The sequence below is a fragment of the Ambystoma mexicanum genome, chromosome 6q, assembly GCF_040938575.1.
Source record: "Ambystoma mexicanum isolate Mex_15411 chromosome 6q, UKY_AmexF1_1, whole genome shotgun sequence".
NCBI lineage: Eukaryota > Metazoa > Chordata > Amphibia > Caudata > Ambystomatidae > Ambystoma > Ambystoma mexicanum.
Window position 1 is genome coordinate 225,539,142 of NC_090937.1, and position 21,979 is coordinate 225,561,120.

Sequence of the window (21,979 nt, forward strand, 5' to 3'; positions counted from 1 at the left end):
TCCTTATAATGTCTCTCAGGAGGGGAATACCATCCATCTTGAAGAGCCTGAAGGTAACCCACCCATTTAGGTTTCTCAGGTTTATGACTGGTCGGACTTTCTTCTTTGAACCAGGAACATATTGCTTACGAATTTGGGGTTGCGGTCTGGTCACCCCTTTGAGGTTGAGCTGGGAAAACTCCCTCTCCAGGAGCACCTGTTCTATCTGGGACATTTGAATTGGGCCTGGCTACAACATTTGTGTAGGTGTTTGAATGAGCTCTAAGTGGAAACCCTGCACTGTCTGTAACACCCATGCATTGCTGCGTAGCTCATGCCAGTTTAGCAAAAATTGTATCAAAAATGGTATCATTCTCCAGCTACTGGCAGATATACTACTGGGATTTGTATTTGCTTCGTTCGAGGTGAGGTCATTCAACTTAGAATCAATTTTTATGAGTAGACCTCTGCGTCTCTCTGAAGAAATCACACAATTAGCGTTCCATAGTCCATAGGAACATAAAGCCTTAGGGTGACCTAATTGACTGCTTCACCTGTATCTCTGGCACGTTCCACTAGATCCATAATGTTTGCTATTGGTCCTGTGAGGTCTAGCAGTTTCTCCTGGCAGCTCTTCCAGGACCTGTCCATCTCTTTTCTTAAATCTTTTGACGCCTTAATAATAAACGTTATCATCCAGTCGAAGGTATTCCACTCATGCGCATTCTGATGTCCTTGTCCAGGGGTTTCCTTATTCTCTGGGACATGTACAATGCCACTCTGGGTGATGACTGCCAATCTGAGGATCTGGGGTTCCTAATATTGGCAGGGTCAAACATGTCTGAGACTTTTGCATTTGGGGTCTCTATGTTCTTCTTCTTCCTGGCTTTTTTGAGCCCCCCAGTGGATGCCGTTCCTGTTTAGGAATGGCATCCTCTGCTTGGGAGGATGTATCAGTATCTGGGGCGTGCTCGTCTGCGTCTTCTGCAGTGTTGCCCATATTATCGTCCCGAGGGATGGGGGTATGGAGGCTCGGCACCGCTGATCGCTGAAGGAATGCTTCTGTTAGCTTCCCAAAGGTGTCAGCAGCCTCTGGGGCTTGGTCCCCAAGATTCTGAGCCGGGGGAGTAGACAAGTGTCTTACGGCCTTTGGTCCTACCCTGTAGGGTACCCACTGCAGTGGTAGCCTTTGTGGATGTTCTCTGAAAAGATTTACTCTGTGTGCCCGTAGTCTTCTTCCTTAGAATTCTCTCTAGGGTGGATAATCTCTCTTGGAGGGGTCTGACCCCTTCTGCCATGGCTTCAACCAATGAGTTACCCAGCACCTTTTTAAAACTGAGTGCCAGGTCGCTCTCTGTACATTCCTCTTCACTCCAATTGCAGTCAGACATGATTGATGAAATATTCAAAAGAAGAGTGATTTTTGGTGCTTTGTGCCTGTGCCTGAACCGCCAGGGCGAGTTGCACGTCCGTGGTATCTTTGACAAATCTTGCATGTGACTGGGCTGGCACTGGCATTGTAGGTATTGCCAACAATCTGGCTTACTTTATGCCAGGTGAAAATTGCCCTTGCAATATAGTATTGCTGGCAATTTGCTGGGTGGGGATTTTCTTCACAGCTTATTCCTGTTGTGTACTACAGAGGTGAAATCTGCCCGCTTCGACCAAGCGACCGTCTTCTGCTCGTGCTGGCTTCTTAATCGCTGCGTGACTCTCCTGTGAGTTTGTGCAATGTCACGCTGATCAGGTCTTAGGCTCTGCCTCTCCAAGGGAGGGAGCCGGGTCTGCCCTCAGATGCTAGTGAGCGGGCCCCTGGTCATGCTCCGATGTGAGCATGGGTCCCGCTCTGAGCTCCGAGCCGGCAGAAGCCCTCACAGTGTCTGCTTTCGGTAACCCAATGTGGCGGGTGTTCAGAATGCAGAGTCGTGCTTAACGCGCTCAGCGAACCAGCTTTGTATAACGAAGTGCTCACGCTGTTCGGAAATGATATTTGGTACATTCGTTCCAATACCTAAATATCCTAGCTCTGAGACAGATAGTTCTCAACGTTTATCATATGCTCTACATGTGAATGCTTGTCTCCAAGTAAATATCACACATCATATACAGGCAAAATTAACAAATAAATGCTAAGAATGCCCTCTGCAGACGAGATAGAACGTATCTGGCTGAAGATCAGAAAAAGAAGAGGAAGGGACCCAGGCAGGAAGCAGTTTGAGGGCTCCCAGGACAGGAAGTCGTGAAACAACTTCTTGACTGGAGAGGAACTGTTGGGGACTGTAGTTCTAAAATGGGGAACAAGTGAAGTTGGATTTTTCAAAGTTAAATTGTCGAAACTGCTGAAGGGTTAAGATTAAAGGAGTTGAAGTATAAAGCTCGCCTCCATTCTTGGCATAGAATTTGGACTCTGAGGACTGACTTTGAAGCCTGCTCCCTGGGAATATTAGTTTCAAAGACACCACCTTGCCTGCAGAAATAACTTAACAACCAACTTTCCTGAAATCTATGTGCCGTCACCACACCAAACCAGGTACCTCAAAGTGACTTTGTTTTCAAGTCTACACTATATCTATACGCCTTTTAATCGATTAGTTCCTTCATTCTATTACCTACAAGAGGTATAGTTTCGACACAGGGACTATGTGGGACAGTTGGGCTAATAAGGGTACAAAGAAACCAATTAGAATCTTCTATTTAGGAGCCCCATAGCCCACAGTTGACCTCAGACTCCCGCTTGGATGCAAGGCTAGTCTTATCTTGCACCTGAACACAGCCTGAGTACTTGACGAAAATGCCACCAGACACTCCGGCAAAAGGACATCCCCATTCCAGGGTCATCAACTTATTAAGTGATCTGTGGTGCTTCACTAAAAACATAATGTTGATTTAACTCTTGGATGAATTTGATTTTTTATGAAGGACGGGCAAGTGTATTTTAAAATCTGCCTCACTGCATGTTAACACTTTGTGGCAAGAGTGCTGAAGAAAGTTGTAATGACATGATGTGCATGCAATGTCAGTTAATGGGGGAGTTGTGGCTTGTATCCCCTAGTTGTGCAGGCGTTATCGTTGCCTTGCACATGGTTAGAATTTGCCGCATATGGTTTGTCTCCAAGCAGTACAGGGGGAACAGAGAATTGTCCGATTAACGTTCTGCTTCTTTTTCCACAGAGCAATGCTGATGACTGCCTGTGACGTGTCTGCAATAACAAAGCCCTGGCCAGTCCAGCAGCGGGTATTTATTTATTGGCTATAAGAGTTTTCCAGGATGTTGCAAAAGCTGCATGTTGTTGATTCTGATCATACAGAAGTGTTAGACTCGTGCAACATGTGCCTGGGTCACCCAGAAATCCAGGAAAATAGAGTTTTAACCCAATTTCCCAATGTGTAATCAAAACTGACCAATTTGCTAAGAGATTTTAGTCTTGATTATTTGCAATCGAAGAGATTTTAGTCTTGATTATTTGCAATCAATGGCCTGGCTGTTTATTAATAATGCTACAACCCACTTTAACTTGTGGGAATGCATGAATTCCTGTTTGTAGTGTAGTTGAGCAGGTTTTATAGTACTCCTATTCACCTTTCAAATACAAATTGTATGGTTCATGTACTTTAAACAAAAGGAAGGTTCCATGGGACAGCCACGACAATGCTGCCCATCCGCTAGTAAATCCTTTGACTGGACCATCTCACCAAAGAGCAGGTAAAAAGTTGTTCAGGGTGATATGGGTTAATTACATTTGGGGTCCAGTAGCTAAAGGTATCATGGACATCTCAATGTGACCATCTGTGAGGTGTGGGGTAACGCTGCTCCTTAACATGATTAGCATTAACACCTACTATGCTGGCTTGCTTGGCCTTATCACAAGATATGGCTACGATTTGTGAGCATCTGTGAGACGTACTGGGCTGCAAAGAGAAGCAACGGGTGTGTTGCATTATAAAACTAGGAGTATGGCTGGTAAATTTAATGGACAGAGGACACGCTCAACAAACACGTAACTGGGTATGATTGAGAGTATCCTGAGAATGTGCTCCTTCAGTTTGGGGGTTCTGTGCCAGGGTCCTCTGAAGAATGCAGGCAGTGACTGGACTAGATAAGTTGAAACTTTTGAGAAAGTAATGACTGACCATGAAACATTTCTGGACCAATATGAGGGTCTCAAACTGGACCATTTTGGCCACAGGGAGTCAGTTGAGGGAAGATAGAGTAGGGCACCTTGAGCAGAGTGGTCTTGTGTGGTGTTCTAGCAGAATCTGCACCCACTGCCACCCTAGAAGAACAAAGAAACTCGACAACGCACAATTTTGAAAGAAAAAACAGAGCAACAACTAAGAACCACTTTAAAAAGTAACCAAGTTAAAGAGGGAGAAGCTGTGGGTGTGCTCTCATTATAATAATAACAGGTACACGTTTTTTTTTAAAAAAGGGCACAAGACCACGTGGTTTCAGTGAAAAGGAGCAGGGTCCAGTAGGACAGTCGGGTGGTGGCAAGTCTATAATAATAGGAAGAGTGCACAGACAAGGAAATATACACGAGGAGGAAAGATGGTACCGGAGTGGGAAGAAGTTGGAACATTTTCTAACATAAATGCATATCAGTGCAAAGTATACAAAATGTGCAAAGACTTACCATTTTGAGATGTAATTTTAGGTTTGTTTTTTCAAATTTTGTTTTAAAACTAGAGACTTAAAATCTCAAAATCCAGCTGGACTTAAGTCGGCCCAGCTTTTGAGAGGTCAAAGTAGACTACATTGGCACAACTGTCTACATATAACGAAAGCCTGGCTAAAAGTGACGCTTTAACTAAAATCCAAAAATGTGCAAATATCTCAATGTTCAGACAAAACGAACTGCTCTGGATACTGTTGTAATATGAGTCATATGTTTCGACCACCAATTGCACATGGGTTTCACTGCAGTCTTGCTTGAGTTCACATTAGGAGGGTTCTTGGTCGGTGATCAATGTCTGGTAGACACCAGGTATTGTTAGTTGGGGTGGTCTGCTCAGCAAGAACAGGGCATCATCTGCGTAATTATGCTATGCCAGAGTGGAAGATTGATTGATTTAAGCCATCAGTTCAATGTAGATGTCAGGAATGTGTGGAGACCTGCCCGCTTCTTGTGGTGAACCTATAAGTCCTAGGCTGTGGGTCATAGGATCATGGATTGAGGGCTAGAGATTAAGCCATAAGGTCATGACGGACAGCCACCAAGCTAGAGCAGACGCTTGAATTCTTTCCTCTATTAAACATGGCAAAAATAATAATGCCATAGAGATTTTCACAAGGACAAAGACTCCCACCCACCTTTATACAGCGTCAGCCTGCAGTCATTAAGTATCATCCATACCACTGACTCAATCCCTTAGCTTGGGGGAAAGATAGCCAGTAATGTACTCAGAATGTGATGTGTTTCCTCAAAATATCTGAGGTGGCTCAGTCGCTTCCGTAGCTTCATATTTGGTCTTTATGGCATCAGCATTATTTAGGATTTAGGCCTTTGTGATAACACAGGAATGAGCTTCACAGAATGCTAGCTCAGCCTAGGTTTCAGTATAATCGATGAATAATGTTTGATCTCTCCAGGCTGGAATCTGGGTGCTTTCTTTCAAATGTACCTCTTGAACATTTGCTATTTGGAGCCAGGAGTACCTGCACTCTGGATCTGATCTATTTGCCTCTGACATGCTCCATGCATGCCCCTATAAGCTGCTGAGCAGGCTGCAATGGAAGGAATCAATTCCAAGCTGTAGCTGCCCTGAAATCATTGACCTGTGTATAAACAGGTGTCCAAAAAGTAATGAGACAGCCATTGGTCAGGACCTTGTAGATGTTTCATGACCCTCCCAGATTCCTCTGCCACGATGCCTATGGGCCGCTAGCCGCTTTATACATTTAAATAAATAAAATCCCTTACGCAGCTGGATCTCCTTCCCTATACATTTGATATCAAACCAGAGTTACAGAAGCACTCCTATTTTTAGACATCTTGTGTATAGGTCTAAATCATACATCCTTGTTAGGGATGAACAAGTAGAAAGAGACTGTGGACTAATCCATTTATCGATGAGACCAGTGCCAACGGGTACTACACACTTCTGTTTTTTTTATAATTTTGCCACAATGTCACCATATGCTTTTCTGTTTATTCATGATTTTGCATACTTTTTATTTAGCACAAAATCGTATAACAATAATTTTGTAGCTCCATTTCAACCCGCATTGATATGGTGAAATTGTGGCAAAATTATGCCAAATCATTCAAAACAGAAGAATAAAATGAAGCAGATGGTAAGGGTGTAGTACCCGTTGGGATTGGTCTCATCGATCAGAGGATTAGTCCCCTGTCTCTTTCTACATATACATGTGGTACACAAGACACTCTTGAATACTAACATTAAAGCTGAAAAGTGAAATATTCTTTCATGTTTGTAAATGGAGTGGTGGGAACCTGTGCTGCACAGTACCTGGTCTGTTGGAATTAATACACACTTCTCTTGCAGATAGCTGAGCTCATTGCTGCAGAGTTCTATGACCAAGGAGATAAGGAGAGAAGGGAACTGAACATAGAGCCGATAGTAAGTCGCCCATTATTCTGCCTGCTATTAAACATAGGCCGTGAACAATATATCTTGTGTTTTGACAATATGTGTCAATGTATACATGTATTAAGTGCTTTGTGTGCAGAATCCCTACTTTGAGCATTTTAACGTTAGAGGATAAGGTCTAAAATGTAATTAAAATTAAGTATTCTTTTCAAAACAACAGTGTCTCCTAAGGAACAACAACGTGCAACCCCTAAATAATCAGTATTGGGCTTTCTTCCATAATCAATTGCAACAAAGGTAACACATATGTGTCTTGCAAGGCATTCATAGTGGAAATATTAACACGGAAATACGTGATTCAACTCTTACAAACAGTACATAGCACTGTAATAAATGCACTTTATATATCGCTGGATCTGTGATACTAACCAAACTTAGTCCATCATAAAATAATTTGGTTGGGCATTTTACATGATAGAACCAAAAGGTTATACCCCAGCCATTGATGGCCATAATCCTACTAACGAATGTGTGGATAGTGGTGAGACATTAGGAGAAGAGGGTGAGTGTATAAGGCGCCTGCTGTGGAGTTAATAGTCTATTCTGCTGATGAACACTCTTCAAGGAAAACTCTCTTAGTATCCAGAAATACTATTGCCACTGAATTATTTCTCTAAGGTACTCTTGGGAAGTACCACAAATGTATGTATGTATTGAAAATAGAATTTTAAATATTACTCATTCTTTGATCGGCAACCAGTTCGGGGAAGCTCAGGCTGATGACATATAGGCCTCTTGGAAAAACAGATATCAATTTGGCAGCTGCATTCTGACACTGCTGCGGTTTGAGAGAAAATACAAAGGCCCTTATCAGAGGGAGTGGCCATAGTCAAACCGAGAGTTCCCCAAGTCTTAACTTCTGTTGCCCACTCTTCTCTACAAATAACATGTAAATAAGGTTTCACCATACTTAACGGAAGCAAGGCATGTAGTCTTGAATGTTGTAATGTTGGTCCAATGGACATCAACAAGATATGAATTTATAGCTAAGTATCGCTGAAGTAGATTTGGTATCAGACCGTCGTTAAAGGGCAGATGTAAATGATCAAAAGAGGAGCAGAAACGTCGCCCACCTACAGATGAAGCAACGCCTATAGGGTGTCATCTCACATTGCTAGAGGACCCACCTCTGCCCTGTGGCATAGCCACAACCCTTGTAGAATAATGTCAAATTTGATCAATGGCAAATTCTGGCTGTTGTTGTGCTGAAAAAAGTTTATAACATCTTAGAATTCTATGTGAAAATGGCAGAACCCACCTAAGGAAAGATTTGGCTTAAAATGGGCCATTTAATTTTCCCAGAACAATGGAATACTGAGACCTTCCCAGAAAGTTTCATGATGAGACCACACCCAAAGGACACGAGGACCAGTGTTACTAATATTCTAATACCCTTGGAACTTTGAAGGTTTTCTTTAAAAAGGTTTCTCAGCTAGCATAAATAGGGTCTGGAGTTACAGTCTGTTTACAAGTAATGTAACACTAATTGACTGCTTTTTCTTTAATCCGTCCTCCCATGTTTATACAGACCAAACAAAATGTCATGTATATCGACAATCAGGAAGTTGTTGAAAATGTCATAAAAATTGAAAAAGACAAATATCTGAAAATCTCCTGAATCATTCCATAACCAAAATATAAGCTTCCAAAAGGCAGCTTTACACTGATTAGCAGACATTCCAGCGGAGACACTGGCGCCCTCACTCCACTACACTGTCGCATGGTGTTTCGTGGTGTGCTGATACAAGTAAACTGCACTGCACAGACCCACATGTAGCTCTGGCTATTTAGGAGCAATATACACCACATGTTTCTGGTGTGTGCCACTCATATGGTATTTTGTGTGTGTTTTTAGTCATTTGGTTGGCTGCAAATCTTTTCACACTAACGTAAACTTCAATCCAGTAGAGTAGCCTCTCAGACATGTAGTAGCTATAACTGATCATGGTAGTGTTCCATGAACTTGCATTTAACATATAGACTCCCCCGGGCGCTTGCTTTGACAAACCTGATTCCTAAATTTGAATACCAATGGCTGTAATTGTATGGGATTGATTGGTGTGCGCACACAACCATAACACAAGGTACAATGTCATTATTTGTAAATGCACACATTTTTTTACATCTCCACTTTTGAGATAATCACAAACTATACAAAAAGTAACATTAAGAAAATGAATGTGATAATAGTACTTTTTTTTCTACTTCATTTTACATTTGCTTAAAAAATGTACTCCTCTAAGATTTGGACTATGTTCATCTAAAATACAACTCGCAGCTGTACTGGTGTGATGATCTCCCATATATGCATTGTACCCTGATAAACTACCCTATAAGCCACACTCAGTTGGGCTGTGTACAGACAAAACATGTTTAAAACATTTGTGTATCTTACAGTTGCTGTTAAGACTTTTCGAAAGTGGAATACAAATTTCAAATGTATGCATGTCCCTAAGTGCCCCCAAAATGAATGTCTTTGATAAATGAGGCTGTGTCCCAAATGATCCTATTGATTAAATGGTTCATGAGAGGTTCTCATAGCTGCAAGTTTGGGGAGAAGTAGTCTTGATGAATAGGAACAGGCTGACGAGGAAAACGAGAATTGCTGAGATATGAGGGAAGCTTGGGGTTGGATGCATTGACAGAGGGACAAAGTGAAAGGAGGAGACACAGTGAAAGTTGTAGGTCAACACTAATAGGGAGAAAGATGAGGCAGCAAAAAGTAGAGGTAAGTAAGAGACATCAAGGGGATTCGGAGGCAGAGGTGACTACATACTATGTGTGAGCCACGTGATCCCAAGCCAAAAGGAAATGTAGTGTTCTGCAATTCAGATTTCAGGACCACTGTTGCACATTCTGTCGCGTGGTGATAAAATGCCGCTCCAGACTAAAAGTGATGGGCTTTGGCACATCTTACACAAATTAAGCCCTGACTTTGCACGTTAGGTTGCAGCACATTTTCGCCTCTGAGGTTGTTGGCTGGGTGGTGTACACTGCAGCAAAGTACCATTGCGGATCCTCATTTTCCACATTTTCTGCTGTGTTTTTTCACTTTCTGTTTAGTCAACACATATTTACTCCATCCTGTTGTATTTCAGGATTTGATGAACAGAGAGAAAAGGGATAAAATCCCCAGCATGCAGGTCGGATTTATTGATGGCATCTGCTTACAGCTGTATGAGGTAGGTGAAGTGCTGATGCCTAAACTTTGGAACCAACTGATGGGTTGAATGGGTTACCTTTTCATCGCCGGGGGCAAGGTTTTGGGATATTTTCAGCATTGGTAATGGTAATGGTAATGATTATTTATAAAGCGCCTATACACAGGCAAGAGTTTCAAAGCGCTCAAGGGGGGTGGGAACACGGGAGGAAAAAACAACAGTCGCTCAGAGCCCTTGAATTTCGGAAACAATAATGGTCTACAAAGGCAGATTAAGTGGGTATGATACATTTAACAGTTTGGAAACAGCAAATGGGCCTGGTGGCGATTCTGCGGTTTTTCCAAGCGCATATTAAGGGGTGAAGACAAGGGAGAACAGACAGAACAATTTTCAGGTAGGGCTGTATACAGATTGTGAAAGTGTGGGAGGGTAAGTGAGGGGCAGGGGACCAAGTGCACCCAGTTGGTAGAGACAAGTGAAGTGCAGCGAGAGAAACTCTGAAAGATTTATTACAAGTGCAGTGAGGAGGTGGGGTGCAGGGCCCTGGTGCAAGTGCAGAAGGACTGGCAGGGGTGCCTGGGTCCTGTGAGACTCTGAGGTACACCAGACGGCCAGTCAGTAAGCTGTATGGAAAGGAGGGAGAGAAGGAGGAGCGGAGTGCTAGGTTAGTAGGGTAGGATGAGAGAGAAGGAAGAGGAGAAGAGGAAGGTCTTGAGGAGTTTCCGGAAATTGAGAATATCAGGCCCAAGGTGGAAGGTGGCAGGGAGGCTGTTCCAGAGGGAGGCGCCTGCTGAGGAAAGGGATCTCCCTTCAAATCTCAGTTTGTAGAACCGGCACACTCACAGAAGGTTGGAGGTAGATCAGCCGAGGGCTCGAGAGGGACAGTATTTAGGAAGGGAACGCTGAAGGTAAGTAGGTCCCAGGCCCCAGAAAGCCTTGTGGACAATTCAGAGGGTCCTTGCAGCCACGGGGAGCCAGTGAAGAGATTTCAGTGGTAGGAGAAATGCAGTCCCTGGCCTTGAGGCCAAGGATAAGTCTTGGGGTTCTGTTCTGGATGAGTTGCAGAGTGCGCAGGGCAGAAGCATGAAGGTTGAGGTAGAGGCTGTTGCAGTAGTCCAGCCTAGAGAGAACCAGGGCTCTGGAGACAGTGATAATTAAAGCAGATACTAAACAGTGGACTGAAGAGAATATAAATAAACACCCTTGAATGCATTGTGGGATAAATCTTGCACATGAAACCTTTCCTTGACATGTTTATTCAAATCAATAATTGTTAAAATAACAAGAATGTGAGTGCGTAGACCTGTGGAGAATTCAATTGATAGCATATGTTCAGAAACCTTAACATAAATATTTCTTGTATATGTCGTTTTGTTGTAGTATTTTGCAGTTGATATGTTGTGTATGCTGGAGTGAAACCCAGAGAGTACGGCTTCCCTACTATTGAGCTCAAACTGGAGTCCATACAACACTACCTTTATCATGCCCCTGTCTAACTGTTCTGTACTTCGTTGAGTTATGTTTAGGCCGGTGCTGACTGCTTCCTTTATCACTCACAAGACTGGCAACCCCGTTTTAACTGCACTTTCAAAAGTGGAAAAACGTTTAATTTTTAAATAAATCACTTAATTTTGCAACATTTTCTTTCTAAATGTTTCAATTAAAGATTTAAAAAATGCATCTTCGATAGCGCACTTAATGCCAGAGACCAGCTTCTAAACGCTGTGCATTTTGTTCAATATATACATCTGGGCACTGGTCTGCCTCTTCCGCTCCTACGGCCTCAACTGCTATTCTTATGCAGACGATACCCAAATCCTGATCCGCTTAGATCAAGACCAGGATGGGGTGTCGTCGTGCCTTCACGACTGCCTGAGAGCCGTAGGGGACTGGATGGACCAGAACTGGCTCAAGCTTAATGACGACAAAACAGAGGTACTCGTAGTAGGCTGCCCTCCAGATTCCTCTCTGTGGACCTCAGCCTTCTGGCTCACCTCTCTGGGCCCTCTTCCTAGCCCAGTCAGTAAAGTGAGAAACTTGGGCGTTATTCTTTCTGCCACCCTTTCCATGTCCAACCAAGTGACGGCTGTATGCCAAACCGCCCACCATCAGATCAGGCTTCTCAAGAGGGCTTTACCCATGATACCGGAAGCCTTCTACCCCCTGTGGTGGCTGCGCTAGTGCTCTCACGATTAGACTATTGCAACTCCCTGTATCTGTCGCAGCCAATTGGTTTAATACAGCGGTTGCAACGCATGGAAAATTTGGCGGCTAGGCTAGCCTCTGGCACTCCTTATGGTGCCCACATCTCTCCAGTACTTTGCCAACTGCACTGGCTTCCGGTGGGCCAGCGGGTCCTCTTTAAGTCTCTATGTATTGTACACCGAGCGGTCCACGGCCAAGGAACAGAGTTTCTGCAAGCAAAATTTACTCACTATATCCCTACACGGGCTCTGTGCTCCTCGACCAGCAATCTTCTTGTCGTTCCCAAATTCAATCGTGAAAGGGTTGGCGGTAGAGCTTTCTCCATCACGGCAGCTAGACTCTGGAACAACCTTCCTCCGGCATTAAGAAGTGCTTCTAACCATCTCGGTTTTAGAAGAGCCCTTAAGACCTTTTTGTTCTAACTCTTTCGCTCCTAGGCCATCCTCTGTGATCAGCTCTCTCTTCTCAGCGCCATAATGCCCTTGGGCGACCGTGCGCTTTACAAGTCTAATTAACATAACATAACATTGTCTTGTTTCCAAGATAAATGAGTTGCCCCGGAGCTTGCCTTCTAGCTCGAAAGAGTACATGTTTCAGTGCTACTTGCACTGCAATGTGCATGCAAGTCTTGTGGTAAATTACTAAGAAGCAATTTTCCATAATTACCAAAATTGTTGTTTCTTGTGTAAGTCACTGTAGTGAAAGGCGTGCTTGTGAATCTCTTCTGTAGCCCATGGCATGTGAGGTTCACTGAAACAAAACCTTGCAAGAGCAGAGTGAATGCTACATGCTCCATTTCAGAAGGTCACCCCAGGGACAACAAAGCCAGGGCACATAGAGAAAGAGGGTTGGATACCTTTAGAATTTCTGACCCTAGCTCAGCACTTAAGATGGCCAACAGTAGGAGTTAACTGATGTACTACCTCCAGCCTAGGCCTGTATAGCCTCATATGATATACCCAGCCACATGTGCCATTGTCAATGCCCATTTGGATTAATCCCTCTCTGCATTGCCATTTTGTCCTGCACTTGTGTCTTTTTCACGTCCTGAATTTTCAATCACTCATGTATCATCTATCTGGTACTTAAATTCCTTTTCTTGCTCTATTGGTCCACCTTCTTTGTCCATGGTCATCTAATCAGGCCATCTCCTGCCCCATTTGCTTTTCTTTGTTGTTTCGAGTATGGTTTTATCTAATGTTCTGCACCTCTTACTTACTTCCCAGCCGATAAATATAACTGCCCTCTCTCTGTATTGCCAGTCGATATCCATCATTACTTCATTACTCTGTGCATTCTGAGGCTAGCACTGTCACTTCAGCCATTCCCAGATGCATTCGTTCCTCTCTACTTTTCTGCATTCCTAATTGGTGCCCTGTCTTTCTCTTTCTTCAGTCTAAATTTCACAAATGAAAAAAATGTGTTTCTATCTCAGATATTCCAAAGCTCGCTGTCCTTGTCCTTTTTTGCTCTGCATTGCTAGCCTCACTGCTGTCTACGTTCTTTTCTGTTCTTCCTGTCATCTTTTTCTCTTTGTTCAGATTTGACTTAATCACTTGGTCTTCCCCATGCGTTTGTAATACAGAACTTCCCCTCTTTCTCTCCACCCTCTATGTCTTTAGCTACGGTATTATTGTTTACATTGACTTCTGAACTTACTTCTTTACAAAAGTGAACTGCCTAGGCCACAATGAGCCTAAAAGTGCAGAACATTGAACACATTGTGGACTAGCAGAGAAGTGGCCAGCAATTACTTTTCAAACTGCAAAAAAGAAAATGCTGTTTCCTTGGATAAAGCAGAGAGACCATGGAAATGTGGGCCTTCTTCAGTTTGGAAAAAAAGGCAGTATTTCACTTGCAACTGCCAAAGAGAAATACGAACATGGACTTGGGCCTTGCATTGAGTAACTAGGCCAAAGATCTGAAACTACTTTCAATTAATGATTCCTAATGTGCAGCCATGCTGGCACAGAGAGAAAAGAATAAAGGGTAACTTTGCAAAAATAGAAACAGTTACCATGGAAGGTGTGCATTTGCAGCTTAGAACAACAAACACATGGAAAACAAATCTCCATTGCCAGTGTAATGTGAAGATATATCAGGATGCAAAGATGAACGTTGATGGTCGATGCAAGATATTAAAAAAGGCATCATGTGTGAAGAAATTGTAACCTTTAAAAACACCCGTTTTCTGTGCATGAAGAAAAGACATTCACCACTATGAACCATGGCCAAGAAGATTTTATGTGGACGCTCTTACAAGGGAGGCAATGGCAATACACAGGAGAACAGACTGCTTAAAAAGGAGCAAGAAATGATCATAGAGGCTGGCTTTACCTAGTGAATAGACTGCAGGCGTAGCCGCCATTATATAGAAGCTGGACATCGGTGGCAAAATTTTAGTAAGTTCAGACCACGAAGAGAAGGACTGAAGACTGTGTCACAGCAAAGAATTAGAATGGTGGAGCAGCCCCTCACTTGTCGCTGGCACCAGAGAGCTGCACACCAAATGCATCAAACCAACCCCGATGGAGGCTTGTACACCCCATGCACTAAAGTCAAACAGTCGTAGGAGGAGGAGACCCAGTGAACGTAGTCATCAACCAAGGGGGTGCAAAGAGAAACCACCATCTGTCTGCACAGTGTACCGAAACTGCCACCTTGCAGGAAAGAAACAAGCGATGCCCTCTCTAATAAATGCCTTCACTTGCTTCGTACTGTGGGGAAATGTCCTTTTGTGACCAGGGAAGATTTGGTGGGTTGCCTTAGAATGCCCAGTGTGGGAGATTCGCATGCTGACTCTGTTAAACAGTTCTTTAGGAACAAGCAAATGTCTAATGATGTCCTGGGAAGACTCAGGCACCACGGCACAGTGGTCAACAGCAGATTTATTTTGAGCTTCCAGCCACTTATGCGACAAGGATGGTTGGGAGCTGATGGGTTTTGGGTACCTACATTTGCATATGGCGCTTGTTGTCCCCAATTTACTTTAACTTCTCTATGTTGTTGTATTGTTATGTAGAACATTTAGAAATGTTTTGTTAGGCTGCACTTTGATGCCCTATGGCCTTATAAAGTTTTTTGATGCTGATGATTGTTAGGAAAGAAAAAGCATTTGGACCACGGAGTGAGGTGGCATGATTTGTGTTGTTATACAAATCTTAATTTCCAATTCATTAATAAATATATATTCTTTCTATATGCTGGTCTGGTTCTTGGCTTACCTATTGCTAAAGGGCGTGAAATCTACATGGTTCTAGTTGAATCACAGACAGGGCTAGATTGAACGCAGAAGGAATATTGGTCTGGTGCTTTTGATCAGGGAAGGAAAGAATTCCCTGTATCGATTGTTGCTGCATAAATATCACCAACACTCTGTACAGACCTCTGTACACCTTGGGGCAAGGTATGCGCTCCAGCAAAACACATACATACAAATATAAGTAATAGTTTTCCATCCACTCTGTGTCCATTTCCATCACCTCTCTCTCTCTCTCTCTCTCTCTCTCTCTCTCTCTCTCTCTATCTCTCTCTCTCATTCTCTCTCTCTTTCTCTCTCTCTCTCTCTCTCTCTCTCTCTCTCTTTCTCTCTCTCTCTCTCTCTCACACACACTTCCTCCTTTTTCCCTCTGTCCCTTTGCCCGCCCCTTGCTGCCCACCCCCCACATCCGATGCAATGCAGCTCTCTGTCCCTCCATCCCTCCTCTCTCTCTCTCTCTAGTTCCAGTTTGTGCACAATTGTATCCCTGGAGTACAAGTCTGAGCACACAATTTATTATGAGGAATGAGAAGCATAAATCCAGTGGAACATAGGTTGGGCGGGGCTGTTGTGTGGTGCATAGATTGTAATAGAGAATATGTTTCCTAATTTAAGTTGCAATGTGTGAGTTCCCTGCTTTTATCATTTGAGGTTATATAACACAAGCCCCACCTTGGATTTCATTAATCTCTGAGAAGGTTCTCTGCCACAAACCAAAGATCTGAAAGCAAGGATAAGCAGATCTGTGATGAGTAAACATCTTTTAAAGTGGTCTGTCTTTGGCCAGCAAGTCCACATTTAAAGTGGCACAGTCTTTGCTTTGTTTAGACTGATGCTTTCTTAGGGAATATGTGTATACCATATCCCTCATCTGATGGCCACATAATGTGCAAATAAAGCAATGGATGGTGTGAGTGTAGGTGTAGATTATCACAGTGCAGGTTTATTTACCTCGGAACTGCAGAACAAAAAAGGCAGCGAGTGGGGAACTGAAACCCTAAACAGACATTTAAAAAGCTTGCCTACAGAACCCCTCCATACATCACATGTATTCATTTATGTATTGTACTCATATATAGAATGATGTGGTTACTTTCGTTGTCATTTGGCTACAATTTCTAAATCACCTTAAGGCACCACGGTTAATAAGAGCGTAGCAGAATTGCAGCACCGTGTTTAGATGTGACCTGCCCCTTGAAGACTATGGGCTTCATTAGGAGTATGGCGGTAGCCGTACCTCTAAGAAAGGCACGGCTACTGCCAAACTCGATTCCGACACCGGCACCCACGAATGGGCAATTACCGGTCATTCTGAGTTCGGTGGACCGGTAAATGCCCATTTGCGGCTGCCGGTGTGAACGCACCGTTAAGCCCTGGTGGAATGGAAGGCACCCGCGAGCACAACTCGTAGTTTGGCGATTCAGTAGCAACGCTGCCGGTGTCTTACTGGCACCGTTGCTACCGTACCGCCAAACTCCTAATGAGGCCCTATGTATATTCATCCTTCATTGTTTGAATGTGCAGCGACAAGGCACTTGAGAATATTGACCAAGTAACTTGTGACCTCTTTAACTGACTTCACACTATTTAAGATACAAATACATTTCCCATTTTATTTAATTTTAGAATGACTGATCCTATCCTATTCTATCCGACCCTACCAGAACCTCTGTTAGGACAAATTAACCATCTGCTGTGCCCCTTGGATAAGATCAACTCCCTTCCAAGGTTCTCCCAATCAGAGTTACTTTGTAAAAAGGTAGGTTGACTTTTATTAAAATTAAATAATTCAGGTAATTATATTTCTGAAAGGGATGTCTGCTAATCAGACCCCCTTTCATAAATGCTGCATGGCAACTTTGTAGTGCACCCTTGTACCTTTGCTGAGCCATGCTCCTGGCACCCTCAGCACCAGCCCTGTAGTAGCACATAGCAGGTTCAAAGGTCACATCCACATTCCTGACAGCTGCTGGAACACATCGTTGCTACAGGCAGAGGTGACTTTTAATCTTCTGCCACTTTTAAACTTAATAATGATATGCCTTAGTCAGGCACATACATCTATAAATATAAGTCATGCCTGGTTGTGTCATAGTGAATATTAAGAGCATGTAATTATACAGCAACAGCAATTTGGTATCAAGCTAGTGTCAGCTCTGTGAGAAGGGCCCTGCTATGAAAGGACTGTTAAGTATTAGTGTCTAATCTGACTGTCTCCACTACAACCATGTGAAACAATTGCAGTATGCTGCCCCTTTGATTCTCCTGCAGGAAGGATAACATCTCTCCTCAGGGCACAGGAACTCCCACCAGGAGATCTACTGGGAGTCAGTGCTTCAAACGCAGCACGGACACAACAAAGACAGTGCAGACCACTGGACTCCTTTTAAAGTCAGCAGGCATTGGAAAGGGCAGAGTTAGAGTAGCCATAGAAGGAAGAAAGGGCTGGAGAAGAGTCACATCATCTTGGGTTCTTTTCCGTTTCCTGTCCCCTCCATTTCCTGCAGGCAATGGTCTTTGGGTGTGAGGTCATAACGGAAAGGGCACTTGTTTAAAAAACAAGGCTTGGCCCACTAACAGCAGGCTTACTTTGAACCTATCCCTGTGGTACTTTGCCTTTAAGAGGAGCCCTCTTCCAACATTCTTGCATTCATCTTAGGACAAGTTGGATGCACTGGACCTCTTTTGGGAGGAGAGCATGTCCCAAATTCATCTGCAAAACAGGTGAAGGCACAAGAAATCCATATAATTCCCTGGGAATAGTGGGGCTGAACTCCTGCTGGACCAAGACCTCTCTGCTGGCTGCACTGAAATCAGAACCTTATTCTTCACCAGAGCAGAGGAATCCCCATGCAGGTGCCAGATAGGTTCTCTGGAGTTGGAGTGCAGAAGAGAAGGACTTACCTTGTCCCTGGAAGCCCTGGACTAGGTCTACCAGCAACCACAGAACCAAGGAAGCTGCCCCTGGAACTGCCTGCATCCCTCAACCACTGCAACGCTAGTTTGGGCCCTTTTGACACCATTCAAGCTTCTTAAAGGGAACATCTGGAATCAGTGTTGATGTTGACACTGAACTGCCACTGCATATCCAAGTTCGCTCAACACTGATGACTAATCTTTGCCGTCTTTGCATCTGAGCGTCTCTGAGTCTTCTAGCATCCCCAACTCAACGCTGCTGCCTGGTCCTCAAGCTCCTCCAGCTGATGCTGCTGCAGTACACTGACCCTGATGAGCCAGCTGGCCCCACTCGCCACCAAAGGCAAGTCTCTCCTTCTCTGTTCCTGAGGTCACCGAGTGGTCCAATGCTGCTGATCTGACACTGTCGGCTATTCCCAGAGTCTCTGAACTGCAAGCTAACGGAGCTGCCAAACAGCACCACATTGTTCAGACCTGTCACCACTCCATGACTTCACCCAGGCCCAGCACTAAAAGTGCCCAAACTCCAGTTTGACATGCTGCTGAATACTGTTGAACACCAGAGACAACACCTATAGGTACTGTAACGATGCCCTGTCACCCTTCTCCACTTATCTGGACCATAGTTGTTTTTAAGGCCCAATTTTCTACCTTTTTCATCAAAAACATAGGCATTCATGACATGTTTGGTGGTATGCTGCCAGTAAAGCCGGCGGGATACCACCAAACGGAATTACTGTTACTTGCACTCGTTGTGCTGGAATTACCAGCAGATTCTGAGTGCCAGTAGGGGTAGGTAAATCCCCAATCCATATAGTCCCGTCAGACTCCAAAAAGGGGGATTTCCATTATTACCGGCACCAGAAATAACGGTGTAGGTAATACTGGCTATTTTTTGCCGGTGGAGTGCCTAATTTTCCTCCAGCTTTTGGCTCGATGTAAATCAGGCCACCCCAGCAGCATATTTGTAGTTTGAAAAAGTGCTGGTAAATGGTATAACTGGTATAACTGGCATGTTAATTCCAGACTGGCAATGAAAGAACAGCAGTGGCCCAGGCTTTTGCGGAACACTCCTGTCCCTTGCACACCCTATGTGTGTTGTAAATACAACCAATTTATTAGTAATAGTAATATTATTTCCAAAAAATGCCATTAGAAATTAGATTTATAAAAGATTGTGGATTTTACCATTTCAATACATTAAATTTCTTGTGAACAATAATCACACATATTAATACATATTCAAATCAATTACTTGGTCAAAAAGAAAGAAAACCTGAAAGTAAAGTTAATCAAATTCTGTGTCAACATTAGTTTTTTCACCAGAATCTATTGCACAACTACCAATCTAATTAATCATTAATAAGTCCTACACAATTTTTCATGTGGTCAGTTTCATAATGTAGGTAGCGTTTTCCAAATTCTTAGCTATTTCCTCAGCACGTTTCGGGATTGATCCCCTTCATCAGGAGCTTTTTGTTCTGTATGTTTGCAATCCCTTTCTTTTCTATAACATATAATAAGCATCTATCAGATTCAATTTTGTTATCAATCAAGTAACAAAGATATTTATGCAGAATAATATCTGTCATGTATCCTGATCAGATAATCACCTGGATGATAATGTCATGTGTAGATTCTGCTCAAAATCTCTAATGTTCAGATAGCTTAGGTGTGGCTAAGTTCCTCCTAAGAATAGGGGAAGTGTGGTGAGTCAAAGTCAGGGCTATGTGTTTAAAAGTAGCAAACATTTTATAAAAAACACTTTTTAGAAAAAACTTAATGTAAGGCCCTTTATCCCAATAGGTCTAAAGAGAGCAATATTTCCACAGGATTTACGAGTAATCTAACGTGATCAAACTGGGCAATTATACCTGTCAGGCGGGGGTCTCCTGTATGGTGCTGTTAAATGCAGAGTAATCCTCCACTTGGTCACTATCATCTCTTAATGCCTCATGGTGTAATTCTTTCTCATGTAGCTAAAAATAAGGATACATTGCATCAATAAGGGTCCATATGATAACAGTGTATTAAATTATAATCTAGATTAGCTTTATTATATCTCTCTCATAACCAAATCACAAAGGCTTACCAATGTTGTGTACCATATCGTAGTGTTCTCTTAAAGATGGGTACTTAAGTTGACTACCTTCATTATGAATCTGACAATATGAAAGATTGTTTAGAACTTATTCATGATTAAATAGATTGGTAGTTGTCAATAGATTCTGGTGAAAAAACAGAATTTGATTAACTTTACTTTCAAGTTTTCTTTCTTTTTGAGCAAGTAATTGATTTGAAAATGTAGTAACATGTGTTATTATTGTGCACAAGAAATGGAATGTATCTAAATAGTAAAATTCACAATCTCTTACAAATCTAATTTCTAATGGTATTTTTTGGAAATAATATTACTATTACTAATAATTTGGTTGTATTTACAACACACATAAGGTGTTCAAGGGACGGGACGGTTCCGCAAAAGTGAGGCCACTGCTGCTCTTTCATTGTATGCACCATCTAGTGTCAAGGTTGATTTATCTTCCTTGCACCCCACTACTCTCCAAAAGTCTTTAAGAGTTTATAGAAACTACAGGTGTGATCCTATTCACTTAGTGTATAGGCTAATTCCAGACTGGCAAACATGTAATGACCCTGTTAGTCTTTGAACATTGATTTTTTTTTTTTTTTGGGGGGTGATTTATACCGGGATGAATAATGCTCTTTTGATCGCAAAAAAACATACAATAGATATGATATCAGATTTGATGGGTAGCAGTGAGCTACATACAATGAGGTGAGTTTGAGTGACATTCTGAACAGGTTGTAGTGGGGAGTACATGCAACAGTCACCGGGGACAATACATGGGAAGACTTGCATAGATTAAGGAAAATAAACATTAGACATGTTTAAGTGCAGGTAGGTGGTACAGCCAGCTATGTTAGGGATGTGCCAATGATGGAAAACGTGTAAGAGTGGAGGCAGAGAATAAGAGGGGCATGTTGGGTATTTTGTGTAGATTAGGGGCCATAAATAATTTAGCAACAATCACTCCTTGTATTCAGATTGGGTTATGTATAATAATAATAATACAGTGGATATGCATTATTTCAGTACACAGACATGCGTGGTTGGTATGCGTGGTTGGTGGTATTTTTGGTGAGCATAATTCCTTTGTTTTATTTGTGGCCCCAATATCCAGAACCCCTTATTTTTGTTTAGATTTTTCGTGTAATCACTAGAGAGACCTCAGGCTTGCATTTCAGGAACACCACATTTTAATTTTTAGTGTGCCACCATGGGCGATTTCTCGCTGTCTTATCTACGGCAGCGAGCTAGCATGTGGTATTTTTCACTAACTTATATACGGTAGTGAACTATGTCCTGGGTCTCTATTTTTGCTGACTCATGTACCTTCCGCAAAAGGCTATTTCACACCCAGTTACTTATTATGTTCTGTCCAGAAAACACCACTTATATACTGAATGGAATCATGCACACAACTGCAGCCAAATCTTATTTTTAGCTATCTTAAAAATGACAATTGCACTGTCTAAACATCTCCCCACATCATCAGCACTGTATTGGTAAATGCACAGAGGAAAGAGAAAATAAAACACACCACCCGTCTGCTTTCAGATATTTTTGTGTATTATAAAAGTTGCATTTAAACACGATCTCACTCTTTTTACAGAAATAAATGAAATAGCACAGTAACAGCATTATTTGTGATACACTGAGAAGAGAGTGGCGGGGAACAAGAATTCAATTTGCAACATTAAACACGTGGGTAAAGCACAGGAATCTCCTTTCCTACACTGACTGAATATTTTCACACACACTCAG

The 21,979-nt window shown here is 42.7% G+C and overlaps 1 protein-coding gene across 5 annotated transcripts in view; it reads left to right on the forward strand.

The window, feature by feature from the left end:
• PDE5A (phosphodiesterase 5A) overlaps positions 1-21,979 on the forward strand; it is a 959,918-nt gene that overhangs the window by 909,534 nt on the left and 28,405 nt on the right. For all 5 annotated transcript variants that reach the window (XM_069630677.1, XM_069630678.1, XM_069630675.1 and 2 more), the window contains exons 18-20: positions 3,151-3,214; positions 6,487-6,561; positions 9,690-9,773. In XM_069630677.1, the coding sequence (XP_069486778.1) occupies positions 3,151-3,214; positions 6,487-6,561; positions 9,690-9,773 (223 nt within the window). The remainder of the gene's footprint in view (positions 1-3,150; positions 3,215-6,486; positions 6,562-9,689; positions 9,774-21,979) is intronic.